General features: G+C 22.7%; 3 protein-coding genes across 3 annotated transcripts; 1 reads left to right on the top strand and 2 right to left on the bottom strand.

The window, feature by feature from the left end:
* Positions 1-327: 327 nt before the first annotated feature.
* Positions 328-4,635, bottom strand: LOC127290314 (V-type proton ATPase subunit G). Its single transcript, XM_051318807.1, has 4 exons — positions 4,400-4,635; positions 3,401-3,501; positions 1,743-1,841; positions 328-1,366 (listed from the first exon to the last, which is right to left on the bottom strand). Exons 1-4 carry the CDS (start codon positions 4,479-4,481, stop codon positions 1,292-1,294), a joined length of 357 nt encoding a protein of 118 aa, XP_051174764.1. The 5' UTR covers positions 4,482-4,635; the 3' UTR covers positions 328-1,291.
* A 1,275-nt stretch (positions 4,636-5,910) lies between these two features.
* On the bottom strand, positions 5,911-9,288 carry LOC127290313 (protein LTV1 homolog). The gene is made up of 5 exons (XM_051318806.1): positions 9,103-9,288; positions 7,642-8,185; positions 7,217-7,449; positions 6,775-6,903; positions 5,911-6,597 (listed from the first exon to the last, which is right to left on the bottom strand). Exons 1-5 carry the CDS (start codon positions 9,103-9,105, stop codon positions 6,022-6,024), a joined length of 1,485 nt encoding a protein of 494 aa, XP_051174763.1. The 5' UTR covers positions 9,106-9,288; the 3' UTR covers positions 5,911-6,021.
* Positions 9,289-9,524: 236 nt separating this feature from the next.
* Positions 9,525-14,086, top strand: LOC127290310 (complement component 1 Q subcomponent-binding protein, mitochondrial). Its single transcript, XM_051318803.1, has 5 exons — positions 9,525-9,867; positions 10,788-10,938; positions 11,068-11,270; positions 13,079-13,167; positions 13,685-14,086. The coding sequence occupies exons 1-5, from the start codon at positions 9,648-9,650 to the stop codon at positions 13,832-13,834; spliced, it is 813 nt and encodes a 270-aa protein (XP_051174760.1). The 5' UTR covers positions 9,525-9,647; the 3' UTR covers positions 13,835-14,086.
* Positions 14,087-14,114: the final 28 nt, after the last annotated feature.

Below are 14,114 nucleotides of genomic sequence, written 5' to 3'. Positions count from 1 at the left end.
TATTTTACGTTCGTAGTAGTTTTATAAAAAAAAAAAAATTCTAAATGTAAATAAAGTAAATAATTTGCGTAAAAAAAACTTCAAATAATTTCAAAAATTTAATATGTAATTTTTGTGTAAAAATTCGTAATTTCGTAAACCTTTGTTTTTTTTAGAATATAAAAATAAAAAAATGGTCAATCGAATATCGAAAAAAAAAAAAAAATTTTTATTCTCCAGTATTTTCGGAGTCGAATTAGAAGACAATTTTCAAAAATTAAAAAATATAGAATAAAAATAAGTTTATCAATTGTGTTTTGTTTTTTTTAAACACAAAGAAACAATGAATTTTTCGATCTTTTTTTCGGTTTTATTTTGAACACTAATACTGTACACAGATTCAATCCTCGGAATTACAGCAGATACACACATGAGAGAGTTACGGGCTTATCACATAACAAAGAATTGAATGATTATAAAATAATAAAAAAGGTACATCGTCGCGAGGTTCACAAAATTGGGAGCTGCGTGAACCCCGAAAGGCTGTACACTTTAAAAAGAAAAAAAAAAAAGAATAATTAAAAATTTGTCCTCGATGTTAAATGATGATACAATAATAATACGGGAAACAACACCTAATACATTACATTTATTATTTAATATACGATTATTATTATATATGTATATATACTAAAAACCACCACCATAAAATTATATAGATTTTTTTTTTCATTTCTAGCATAATATATACTCTTAAGCCAACTAAGAGGCAGTTTTTCTCGACAACGAACAGTGCATCAACATTATTCACTGTGTATTTTTTTTATATATATATATATATTTATTTATATAACAATTATATGTCATTTAACGTCTAAAGCAAATTCTCTAACTTTTCAATGCGATTTTATTTATTTTTTTCTTTAGTAAGCTTTGAAAACTCGAACAGGATAAGATACTTATTGTCCTGGAGAAAAAAAAATGAAACTATGGAATAATTAATAGCCACTGCAAACAATGGAAATAAATCCCCTAATAGTTTGGAGTAACGCGATAAAAACTAATTTTTGTTAATTTGCTGATATAACACTCTTAAACTTTTTTAACATCCTTTTTTATTTTGTTTGTTGTTTTTTTTTGTACGATGAGAGATAAGTCTAGAGATATGATAATTCAGGGGGTATTAATATATTTAATGTACATTTATATTGTACTGAATATAGATTTTTTTTTATATTTATATATAATTTTTTTGTTTGTTTTTTAAATTTATGTATATTTTTGGGGGTATGTATTCTTAGGCCTTGTGTGCTTAAGCTTCAATGCGATAATTCTTGTGCAACTCGGGCTTGATATCGTAAACCAATCCCAAGATTTCCATCATTACCTGAAGAAATAATTTAATTTTTTTTTTTTTTAATTAATAATTCGTAAAAAAATATAATTTACATTATTTGCTTTTATTTCTAAATAATTGTTTTTTTTATTTAGTAACAAATTCTACAGTATTTATTAATTTTTAAAGTAAAAATATTGTACTAATTTATACTTTAATTGTACTATATATTTTATAATAAAATTAATAAACTTAATGAATAAAAGCAATGAAAAATTTATTTACTTTAGAATTTTGTTTTTAATAAAAATTAAGATTCAATTAAAATAAATAATAAAATTAATATAAAAAAAATAATGATTAAATTTTTTAGATTTTATACTATAAATTAGATTTTTAATAATTTTTTTTTTTTTTCGATACTTACTGCAGGCTTGTGTACAGATATTTTTGTATTCATCTCCTCGATCTTCATCATTGTATCTGCATCAATCCGAGCAGCAACATCCTCTTTGGAGCCCATGTGCTAATAAAAAATTAATTTTTTAATTAATTAATAAAAATTATTTTAATTCAATATAATATTTTTAAAATACCCATTAGGGAAAATTAATTTTTTCTTACATCTAGCCTTTGAGTATAATTATATTGTATTGTTAGTGAAATCTTTTTTTTTTTATCTATACTTTGAGAAGAATTTCCAAACTAATTAGGATTAAGTAATTAAAATTCTAGAATATTTTAACGTATTTTTAATCATTAAATAGAAATTTTTGTTGAAAAAATTCCTTAATAATTAATTAAATTATCATTAAAGTGGCAAAATTATTGAAATTAAAAACAAAAAATTTGCAAGTTAAAAAATTGCAAAATCTTTAAATTACAAAAATTTATTATAAAATAATGAAAATTAAAAAAATTATTATTATTATAAGTGCGATTCCAAGTGAGATTTTGACTTTTTCGGAGTAGGTTAACCGATTGCAATGAAACTTTGGAATTTTGTTATATATAGTAAGACTAATCTTTAACGTAAATTTCAGCCTAAAATATTTGTTAGTTTACGAGATTTGCAATAATAACAAAAAATTTAAAACTGCTATATCTTCCGTTCTAATAAACGGATTGAGGTCTACTTTTTTTTAAAATGTCAAGGAAAATGAGAGCAATAAATCTCTTTCAGAACATTTTTTTATAATTTTACAACTAAAAAAATTATTAAATAATAATTGAATAACTTTCGCGCGACTAACTAAAATTCAATCACTTAAACGCTAAAATGATCTTACCTGTGTTTTCTTTAATGTTCCAAAGGATTTTTATTGTAAATGTAAGTTTAACTTAAGAAATTTTATTAATTTATTAGTATAAACAATTGAGATTTCTGCTAGTTGACGTGCAGACGACATTGCGCACGCAGCATTCTCACATAGCCAACTGACGTGATTCGTGGACTAAATTGGCTATGTGAGAATGCTGCGTGCGCAATGTCGTCTGCACGTCAACTAGCAGAAATCTCAATTGTTTATACTAATAAATTAATAAAATTTCTTAAGTTAAACTTACATTTACAATAAAAATCCTTTGGAACATTAAAGAAAACACAGGTAAGATCATTTTAGCGTTTAAGTGATTGAATTTTAGTTAGTCGCGCGAAAGTTATTCAATTATTATTTAATAATTTTTTTAGTTGTAAAATTATAAAAAAATGTTCTGAAAGAGATTTATTCCTCTCATTTTCCTTGACATTTTAAAAAAAAGTAGACCTCAATCCGTTTATTAGAACGGAAGATATAGCAGTTTTAAATTTTTTGTTATTATTGCAAATCTCGTAAACTAACAAATATTTTAGGCTGAAATTTACGTTAAAGATTAGTCTTACTATATATAACAAAATTCCAAAGTTTCATTGCAATCGGTTAACCTACTCCGAAAAAGTCAAAATCTCACTTGGAATCGCACATAAAAATAATAAAATTTCGAAGAAGAAAAACTAAAAATAGTATAATTTTTTTAAAAAAATTTAAGTATCTGAATTTAATAAATTAATAATAATAAATATAATATTAAATTAATAATAATTACTTTGGCCTCAAATTCACGGAATTGCTTTTCTCGTTCTTCTCTATATTTTTCAATCTCATCATGAGCCTCCTTTTTAGCTTGTTTTAGACGTTGGGCCTTGCCTGGAAAAAACAAATAATTGTTATGTAAAAATTAATATTCCTTTTATCTTACAATACAAATTATCATAAAATGAGGTATATTCTGTAAATTACTTCATAATACGATAATAACAATTGCAACGCCTTTCTTATCAAAAAAACAATTTTTAAAATATTACTTATTTAAAAATAATTTATAAAGTATTTAATTATAAATTATTTAATTATTATTATTTTTATTATTATTATTATTTAATTAATTAATATAAAAATTTATTTTAGATAGAAAAACTTTTAAATGAAAATTAAAAACCGTATTTTATATATGGGGAAAAGTTAATTATTTAATAACATAAAGAAAACTACAAAAGTTCTTTATTAATAAAAAAAAAAGAAAATTAAAAAAAATATTTCCAAAATACATTGAAAAAATAATTATCGTACTATTTTTTACCATTCGGTAAAGATTAAAAATGCCCGTTCTTTTTTTTTTTTAAACAAATTGTATAGAAAAAGAATAAAAAAATTTTGACCCACCCTGATAAAACAAAAAAGTAACTTCAAAAAAATTGCGCACGTGGTGTCACGAGATTTACGCTCTATTCACGTAACATCACCATAGGCGTAAAAAAAAAAAGATCAATAAAATTTACAATGTAGGTTTCTGAATAATCAATGGAGTGAGATATATTTTCAGGAAAAAGCACACACAAATTTTAGTAACAGGGTCAACTACATTTCGGAACAGAAAGCTTCGAGTATTATTATATATATATATATATATATATATACATACACACACATTAACAGACACATATACAATAGTTCAATTGGAAATAAGGTTGTACAAATATGACTTAAGATTTTATGAACTAAGTAACTTTTGCATGGCAAAGAAAAACAAAAAAGAACAACTTACGTTTACGAGCCTCGGAAACTTTTTCGGCAGCTCGTTTTTCAGCAGCTAAAAGCTGTTGAATTCCTTGTGTTTGACTGGCCATCTTGAGCGATGAGCCACAACGTATAGCAATGAAAAATTTTACAATAATCCAATCGTTTAAAGCAGCAGCAAACAACAAGCAGAAAAATCCACACCACACACAAAACTGCCAGGAATCCAGAATCACTAATCGATCATATGACTTTGTGTGTTTCCACTGTTCCCCTTTATTCTTATCGTGGCGCTACAATCGACCACGTGGTCTCACGTGAGCGCCACTGCCTTCGTTTGAATTTTCCCGCCTTCTTTTTAACTCGTTTAAAAAAGAAAAAAAAAACATTATTTACTATTTTCTTTTTTTATTCTCCTGGTTCGTTGGTGTTTTTTTTTTACTCTGTTATTTAATTTTTATTATATTATGTCAAGTATACTTTATACCAAAGGGCTTTAAGACCGTAAATAAATAAATATTTCTCCGCAACTATAATTATAATAAAAATAAATATTTAAAAAAACATCACATATTTTAAAAAATTTCCATTCTTTTAATAATAAATTTTTGAATTTTTAGAGAAATTTAAATCTTATTATTTATAATTATTAGAGAAAAATTAGTTTTCGAATAAAAATATTTATATTATTAATTACAAGTACTTATAATTATAAAAATATTAAGAATTTACTTTCTTTTAAATAATAAATTTTCAATTTTTGGAGAAATAGAAATTTATTATCTATAAACTATTGGAGAAAAATTAATTTTCAAAAAGAAAACATTTATTATTAACGACAAGTACTTATAATTTAATTATAATTCTTTATTCTTATTATTTTTATTATTAATATTTTTATTTTTTATTATTTTTTATTATTATTATTATTATTATTATTATTATTTCTTTCATAAAATAAATTTTATTTATAAAAAATATTGCTAATTTAACAATGAAATATTTTTAAATGCTAATATAAAAAATAAAAAATTCAATGACAATTAAACAATAGGTAAATAATTTAATTAAAATTGGTCAATTACGATAGTTTTACAATTATTGATTGAACCTTTATTTCTAAAGGGATGAAATTTATAAATAGAATTGAAAAGTATTGATTCGTGAGCACGAAGGCTTATACAAAGTGATTTAATTTGATTAAGAATTTTTATGCCAATTTAATGTCTTTTGAAGAATTTTATAAATATTTTTTTTTTTTTGTCAAAATTTTCAGTATTATACAAAAATTGCTAAAGAAAAAAATTTGCAAAATCGTGAAAAATTTATCAGATCATAATAGAAAAAGGAGAAAAAAAATTTTCGTTTAATAATATTAATTATTATTAAATAATAATGTAAAAATACATTGAAAACTATTTATCATTAAAAATTAAATTAAATTTGATTAAAAAATGAATAAAAGTTTTTTTAAATTTAAAAACTGATGGCAAAAAAAAAAATTATTAAATTATTAAAAATTATTAAAAATAGAAAATAAAATCTTTAATTCAATATTTATTTACTCGATTTATTCTAAATATTCAAATATCAAATATTTGATAAAGTACAAAAAAAAAAAACAAAAAAAAAAAAACTATTTTCATTATCTCACACTAAACGATTTCCCTGAATATTTACTCTGTTATTCAACATTATTTTCTCTTGTCGTTTCTTTTCATCTTTAAATGCTTCTGTATTTGCTTTACGTTCAATTCGTCGTTCTCTTCGATAATTCTTTAGAGATTTCTTTCTCTCTTTTCTCTCCTCTGGTGTCTCATCTTTTGGTCTTACACTCAATTCACTGACAATTGATTTCATTGTTTCAGCAATAGATTTCGTTCCCTGATGTATTATTGTATCGTGTTCATTATTTATACGATCGAATTGCGCTAAACTTTTTGCTGTTAATTTACCCGTTGGACCATCCAATACATTTTTGGGTATTCCTGTTTTTGTATTAATTTTTATTTTTCCCAAACCACGTGGTTCGGCAATTAATTTTGGATGATTATAAATATTACTGTATGTACTCAAAACACTTTCACAATCCCATTTATCATTTTCAGAATTATTTACAGTAAGTTTCATGAGATCAGTTGTTTCGTCTTCGGAATTTGAATTTTTATCATCATTTATTTTCATACGTTCCTTAATTAATTTCGATATATCTTTAGATTCATTTTCCTGAAATTCAAATTAATTATTAAATCATTTAATTTTAGAGATTTCGAATTTTTTAATGGAAAAATATTTTCAAATATTAAATATTAATTAAAATTAATAAAATATTATTTTCATATATTCAAAATAATTTCAAAACTAAATGTAAAATAAAAGATTATAAAAAATTAAGAAACTTACAAGTTGTTTTTGATCGTTTTTAAATTTTTCCACGTGTCTTAAAAGCACATCCATATCTGGTTCGCATGAACCATCGATTTCTTCGCCTTCCAATGCGCCAATTTCACTATCATCGTACTCAGCATACATCTTAAATAAATAATCAAAATTTTTAGAAAATATTTAAAAGTATATTTGAAAATTTGTTAATTATTTAAATATAAAAAAATTCGAATTCAAAAAGAAGATAATTTCATATAAAATTTATAAACAATTATTTGTATAATTACTTTAGTAATTAATTTAATTAAATAATTCAAATATAATAATAGTATTATAATTTTTTTTTTAATATTTATTTGATAATAAACATTCTTAATTTCTATATTAATTTCAATTTAAAAATAGAGGAAAATTTTTTTGTATCAGTAATTTTTTTTTTTTTTTTTGTATTAATACAAACCTTTTCAAATCGATCATCAAGTAATGTAAGTTGATTATTTCGTCGGATAACACTGCTGCTCATTGAATATTCAGTGAAACGAGATTTTGTCTCTTCATCTTTAAATGTAAATTGTCTACCATTTAGACTTCCAAGTTCATCTCCTTCTTCATCGGAAATCTCCATGTGACCGCATGAATCATTATCTGATTCCTCATCGTAATCGTCCTCATCGTCTTCATCATATTCACCATCTTAGAAGAAAAAATTAAAATAAAAAATGTTGAATTTTATCATAAATTATATTTTCTACCAGAGCTGATGAAAATCATTATTTTTTTTTAAATTCAATTCTTTTTCATTTAAATTTGATTATTTTTCCTTTTATATTACGAATTATAAAACCAATTTGTAATTATTATGATTAAAAGAATAAAAATTTTTACCTTCCTCGGGTATTTCACCCTCTTTCAAAACACCACCAGCCAATGTTATAAAATCCTCCTCAAAATCACAATCAGAATCCTCGGGATCATCATGTTTATAATCATCTTCAAATGTAGCAACAATATCGGGATCTAAATCTAATTGAAGACCTTTTGGAATTGCACGATTAAGAAGACCAATTTTCTCTTCTTCGGCAGATTCAAACATTTTTGCTGGTAAATTAAATTTTGTTATTTCAACTTCTTTTTTTGTCTCATTACTATTTTCAATTTTTTCCCATTCCACTGATTGTTTATTACTACTACGTAAATGTTGCATATAATCATAATCATCGTCAAAATGAATTCCATATTTTTCCTGTTCCTCTTTACGTTTGTCATTATCTTTTTTTAAATGTTTTCCCGCTTGTGAATCAACAAGTGGCCTTAATATACGTAAAGGAGCATCATCATCGGCAATTAATGGATCTCTCTGCGATCTATGCACCAATTGAAATGTCACGGAATTTTTTTTATCAATAAATTTTTTTGATTTTCCCTTCGGCTGAAATAAATTAATTCTATTATATATATATAGTAATAATATTTTTTACTTCCCAAAACAATGTAATTTTGTTTTAATAAAGTAATTTAAATGTAATTTAAAAAAAATAATTCAAGTAAATTTTAAAAATTGGTTAAAATAAAAAAAAAATGTTATAATTTATTTTGATTTAGATTAATTTATAAAAAATGAACTTTTTGTAACGAAGCTGAAGTACGCAACGTTTATAATAAACGATTTTTAAAGAAATAATTTTTTAAAATGAAAAATTCTATAATTTTTCGCCTAAAAAATATTTCTTGTAGTTTTCAGTAATCAACAAATTATAAAAAAATATTTTTTAGGCAAAAAATTATAGAATTTTTCATTTTAAAAAATTATTTATTTAAAAATCCTTTATCATAAACGTTGCGTATTTCAGCTTCGTCTTTTTGTAAATAATTTTCATTTTTAAAAATTAAATATTTTTTTTTCTGCTTCGTGATTACGTGGTCACAAACTTTTTGAGAGTTATTTTATTTATTTATTTAACCCGAAATATGGCTGTCAATTTGGATTGTATATGAATAACGAAAACTTAATAAAAAGTATAAAAAATAACATAATTTGAATATCGTTTAATAATACAATAACACATGGATTAATTCATAATTTTAATTATCAATTGCATTGTTATTTTATTTTTTTTTTTATCAAAAAATTATGGAAAAAAACGTGTTTATAAAACTGAAACGTTTTTATACAACGAAAATAAATTATTTTTAATTTTTTGTTCTTAAAGTGTAATTTATTTGCTTAAAATTTGAATTTTAAAAGGAAATAATATACAATTTGTTATGTAAATTTTATAATTAAAAATTAAATTTCCAAACATAACATAACCTCTATAAATGAAAAAAACATATTTGTTTACTTACCATATTGTATGTCCTATAAATATAATTTCATATATTTCTTCACGAAATTAAAGAAAAATAATTGTATCCAACGAAGAAACTGTACAATATTGTTTCAATTTATTTATTTATTCACATTCTTTTATTAGCAATTACAAAATGAACACATGTGAGACAGTGGTTCTCATTTTTTTACATAATAAGAGCTACCAAACCCTGGCTCTCAAACTTAAAGCTCGTATCACATGATTGGACAAATATAATTAATAATTTACTATTTATTTAATTGTAAACTAAAAATAAAAAATATTATACAAAAAAAAATACTATTTAATAAAATAGAATTTTTTTCCTATTTATTTTTAATTTTTAATATTCAATTCATTTGACCGGAAATAAAGAACTGATGAAATAGAAATGGCGACTGAAGAATTATTTCCGGTTTCTTCTCTCTCTCTCTCTTGTACTTTTTGCACCGAGGATTACACCCTGCATGCCGGTTACTGTTTTATTTTGATTTTAATTAATAATTAAACGTTATAATAAACGAAAAATAGTGTTTCAAAATGATGAATGGACTAGTGAGAAGTGCCTTGAGAGTTACGGCTTTAAAAAATGTCATAACACCGGCAGTAAATATTACAAAAACCAATGTTCAAATTAATCGAATGCTTTGGAACATGTGCAATCGATTAGAGCATAATTCTTCAAGTTTAACCAAGGAAGCGAATAAAATTCACAGTGAATTATGTAATTGCGGTGGTTGTCGATCAGCACATACAAAAGGTATCAAATTTTATGATATTTAATTGAAATTTATATTTCGCGTTATGCAAAAAAAAACACAAAAAAAAAAACCCAGTGTATTCTCAATACCACGTGAGGTTAATTTTGTTATATTTGATTTTTATTTTATATTTTTTTGGCACTCACTTTAGACTGAAGTCTATTTCTAGTTTTATAATTATAATGAAATTGTTGCGATAATAGTTTCGAGTTTTTTTTTTAATTTGCAAGAAAAAAAATTTTAATCATTTTTTACTAATTATTTACCTCTATAAAACCGAATGAAATTCGCAAAAATGTTTTACTATTTTTCGGTTTAAAAATAAAATTATTATTATTATTTATTTGGCCTTTGTATAATAAAAAATAAATTTATCTTATCTTTTTATTATTGAACAATTAAATATTTGTTTTTTTCTCCCTTTTGAAATATCACCAAAGTGTTGAGTACAGTTGACAATACTTTATTTGTTAAACTGATAATTGATCTTTGGAAAAGTGAAAACATTGTTTTGAATAAGTGTACTTTATTTTTTTCTAAAGTATTTTTCAGCAATGTGACAAAATTTAGTTTTAATTTATTAAATTTTCAATTTGTTTTACAATTTTGTAATTTTTTTTTTATAATATTCATTTTACATTAATAAATTTTATTTTTATATTCGATAATTAATTTCGTTACAAATTTAATTAAATTTAATTTGAATTTAAATTAAATCAAATTTTTTAATTAAAAAGAACTGACGAAAAAAATATATAAATTTACTAATTTAATTTTCAATTTTATCAAATAAAAAATATTAATTAAGGTGAAATTGTAATTATATTATTAATTAATAAATAATTAAATAAACATATGTGTAACAATTTTTTTTTATAAATATTTTGTATACGTAATGTTTAATTTTCTTTTTTTGTAGCCGAAAAAGAATTAGTTGAATTTCTTGCCGAGGAAATAGTAGCTGAGAAGAAAGCTCGAAAATTAAAAACAATTCCAACAGATCTCTATGGATTTAAAGTATCTCTCGATGGAGCTGAAGTACGTCTCGTAAAAGAAGAGGCAGCAGAAACGTAAGTTAATAAAATATTTAATGAATTTCAAAATTAATTACTCTGTAAATAATAAACAATAATAATTGTTTATTATTAAAATAAAAATTATTTTTTTGCATTTATTAATTTTTTATTTTCTCTCCACAGAATTACAATTTCCTTCAATATTAATCATACAATTAGTGCTGACGAAGAGCCTGAAATTGATCCTCAGGATGACAAAGCAGACGTTGGTGAAATGAGAAGCAAACCTAATTTTGAAATTGACATTGTAAGAGGGAATCAAACATTATCATTCACTTGTTCTTATAATAGAGAACCTGGAGCGTCTGGTGCTGACGAAAGTTATAGTAAGCATTTATGAAATTTTCTTTTAATACTTTGATTTTAATTTTAGGTAAGTCCACGTCAGAAATATCAGAATCTGCAAGTGGTTCTTCGATTTTAATGATACTTGGTAAAATTATAGCTTTATATAAGAGCAATGTGTAAGTAAAAGGAATTTTTAAAATATCTAAAATTGTAGGAGTTATATCACTTTTAATTTTGATACTGCATTTTTTTCTTTCCTTTATATCTCGGTCAATTTTCAACCGATTTTGATGAATCAAAAACGATTTTTTTCAAAAAATTACGTATTTTCAGAAAATTTTAAAATAAAAATAAAATTTTGTTATTTAAATAGAAAAAAGTAAAAAACAAAATTTCTTTTAGATTTTTTTCAATTTCGACCTCTTTTTTTTAATTTTTAATTTTTTAATAATATTCCTTTTTATTTTATCTTTAATTTAAAAAAAAATTCATCCTGGAGACTTTTTTAGATCTCGTGATATCGTTCTTTAAATATCCACATCTCAAGAAAACTAGGATCCAGATTTGTGTTTCTACTTTCATTTAATTTATAATATTATTGTTACAAACTAGAAACTTTCGCGTAATAATGTTTTTATTTTTAAATTACTTGACTAAAACAAGTGAAAATTCAAGCAAATCAATATTTTATTAATAGATTTGAAGCAAAGTTTTTATTTTTTGTAATATTTATAATTTAAAATAAATTGTAATGAAACCTTAACAATGCAACCTGAAATTGTAGCTGAAGTTTTTAGCGCTTTCTTTTAGAGGATTCTAAAACAAATAGTTATTCATAACCATAAAAAATTTCAACAAACAAATGAAAGTAATGATAGAAGCAAGTCCTGCGGTTTTCAAATTGATGAAGACTTATAATACTTAAAGGACGATATCACGAGATCTAAAAAAGTCTCCAGGATGAATTTTTTTTTAAATTAAAGATAAAATAAAAAGGAATATTATTAAAAAATTAAAAATTAAAAAAAAGAGGTCGAAATTGAAAAAAATCTAAAAGAAATTTTGTTTTTTACTTTTTTCTATTTAAATAACAAAATTTTATTTTTATTTTAAAATTTTCTGAAAATACGTAATTTTTTGAAAAAAATCGTTTTTGATTCATCAAAATCGGTTGAAAATTGACCGAGATATAAAGGAAAGAAAAAAATGCAGTATCAAAATTAAAAGTGATATAACTCCTACAATTTTAGATATTTTAAAAATTCCTTTTACTTACACATTGCTCTTATATAAAGCTATAATTTTACCAAGTATCATTAAAATCGAAGAACCACTTGCAGATTCTGATATTTCTGACGTGGACTTACCCTTTTTGAATATAATTAAATTTTTTTTTCACCCTTTTGAAATATCCAAAGTGTTGAGTACAGTTGACATTATTTTTATTTGTTAAACTGATAATTGATCTTTGGAAAAGACAAAATATTGTTTTTGAAAATTTGTACTTTATTTAATTTTCTGATTAAAGTACTTTTCAACAATTTGACAAATAATTTAATTTTGAAGTAATTTTTGAATTTGATTTTGAATGTATTTCTAGAATGAGAATAAAATCTAAATTTTAATTAAGAAAATTTTTTATTATTTCTTAGCAAAATATAAATTTAAAGTAGAAAAAATGGGAAAACTGATTTTTATCGAAATTTATTGATTCAATTATTTACTAATTAATTTGTTATAATTAAATAAAATGAACTGTAAGAAATGCGTTTTACTATCACTTTTTCTATAAAAAAAAAAAAAAAATAGGTACAAATTATTAATTTTGCGTTGTTTTTTTTTCTAGATGACATTTTCGGAATTGACGAAATTACGCTTTATGAAGGCGAATATTCCGACAAAGTTTATGCCGTAAGCGGAGAAGTCATCGATGGCGTAAGTATTTTATTTCGTTAAAATTTTAGAAATAATTTTTTAATAATTTCTTTTTTTAATTATATAAATATTATAATGCTAATTAAATATTAATTTATCTCGTTTGCTCAACTACGAATTTTTAAAATGAAACTTTAAGACATTTTTTTTTAGAAATTTGTTCTAGTTAATTAAAATTTTGAAATTTTTTTCTTACTTTGATTTTGAAATATTTGAAATAAATTTTCTTGATACTATTCTTATAAAATTAATCTTATTAAAGAATTACTAAAATGAATTTAATATCAAATAACATTAGTTATTTAATGTAAATTATTTATTAACTAATTAAATTTAATTAGAATAAAAAAATCAACTTTTTTTTTTAATTAAATCGACTAAAACTATTTTCTTGCGCTTTAGAACGATCCGAGGCCTGATTATTCAATATTTTAATTAATATGATTTTATAGTTCTCATTTAAAATCGTTTAAGTTTTCCTAATTAATTATATTTTTTTTTTTTCTCCTTTTTCAAGTACCTCTACGACCTATTGATGAACTATCTTGAGGAGAAGGGAATATCAAATGAATTCGCAGAAAAAATGATGGAACTCAGTACATCGTACGAGCACACGGCATACATTAGTTTACTTGAAGGTCTTTCCAAATTCACCACACCAAAATAAAAAAAAAAAATTTCCATTTTATATTATTTTGAGTTCAATAATATTTCCAGTGACGTGAAAATTCGATTCTCTTCGAATTACACAAAAACACAAAGACGTAATTAATGTAATTATATGCTTAAAAAATTTTTTTGTTACAGTTAGACGTGTATTTTAGTTTTATTTTTCTTTTCCAAACACTATAGACGATACTTTTTAGAAAATGTTACAATGATTTTTCAGAAAAATAAATTGTGTTGAAAAAAGAAACAAGACTCATTGATTGTAATTAAATAAATTA

This window comes from Leptopilina boulardi, unplaced genomic scaffold (genome assembly GCF_019393585.1).
Source record: "Leptopilina boulardi isolate dan_hultmark-lab unplaced genomic scaffold, ZJU_Lbou_2.1 LbouV2_59, whole genome shotgun sequence".
In the NCBI taxonomy this organism is placed as follows: domain Eukaryota; kingdom Metazoa; phylum Arthropoda; class Insecta; order Hymenoptera; family Figitidae; genus Leptopilina; species Leptopilina boulardi.
The sequence above is the reverse complement of the archived record's forward strand: the minus strand, read 5'-3'. Positions and strand labels throughout refer to the sequence as shown.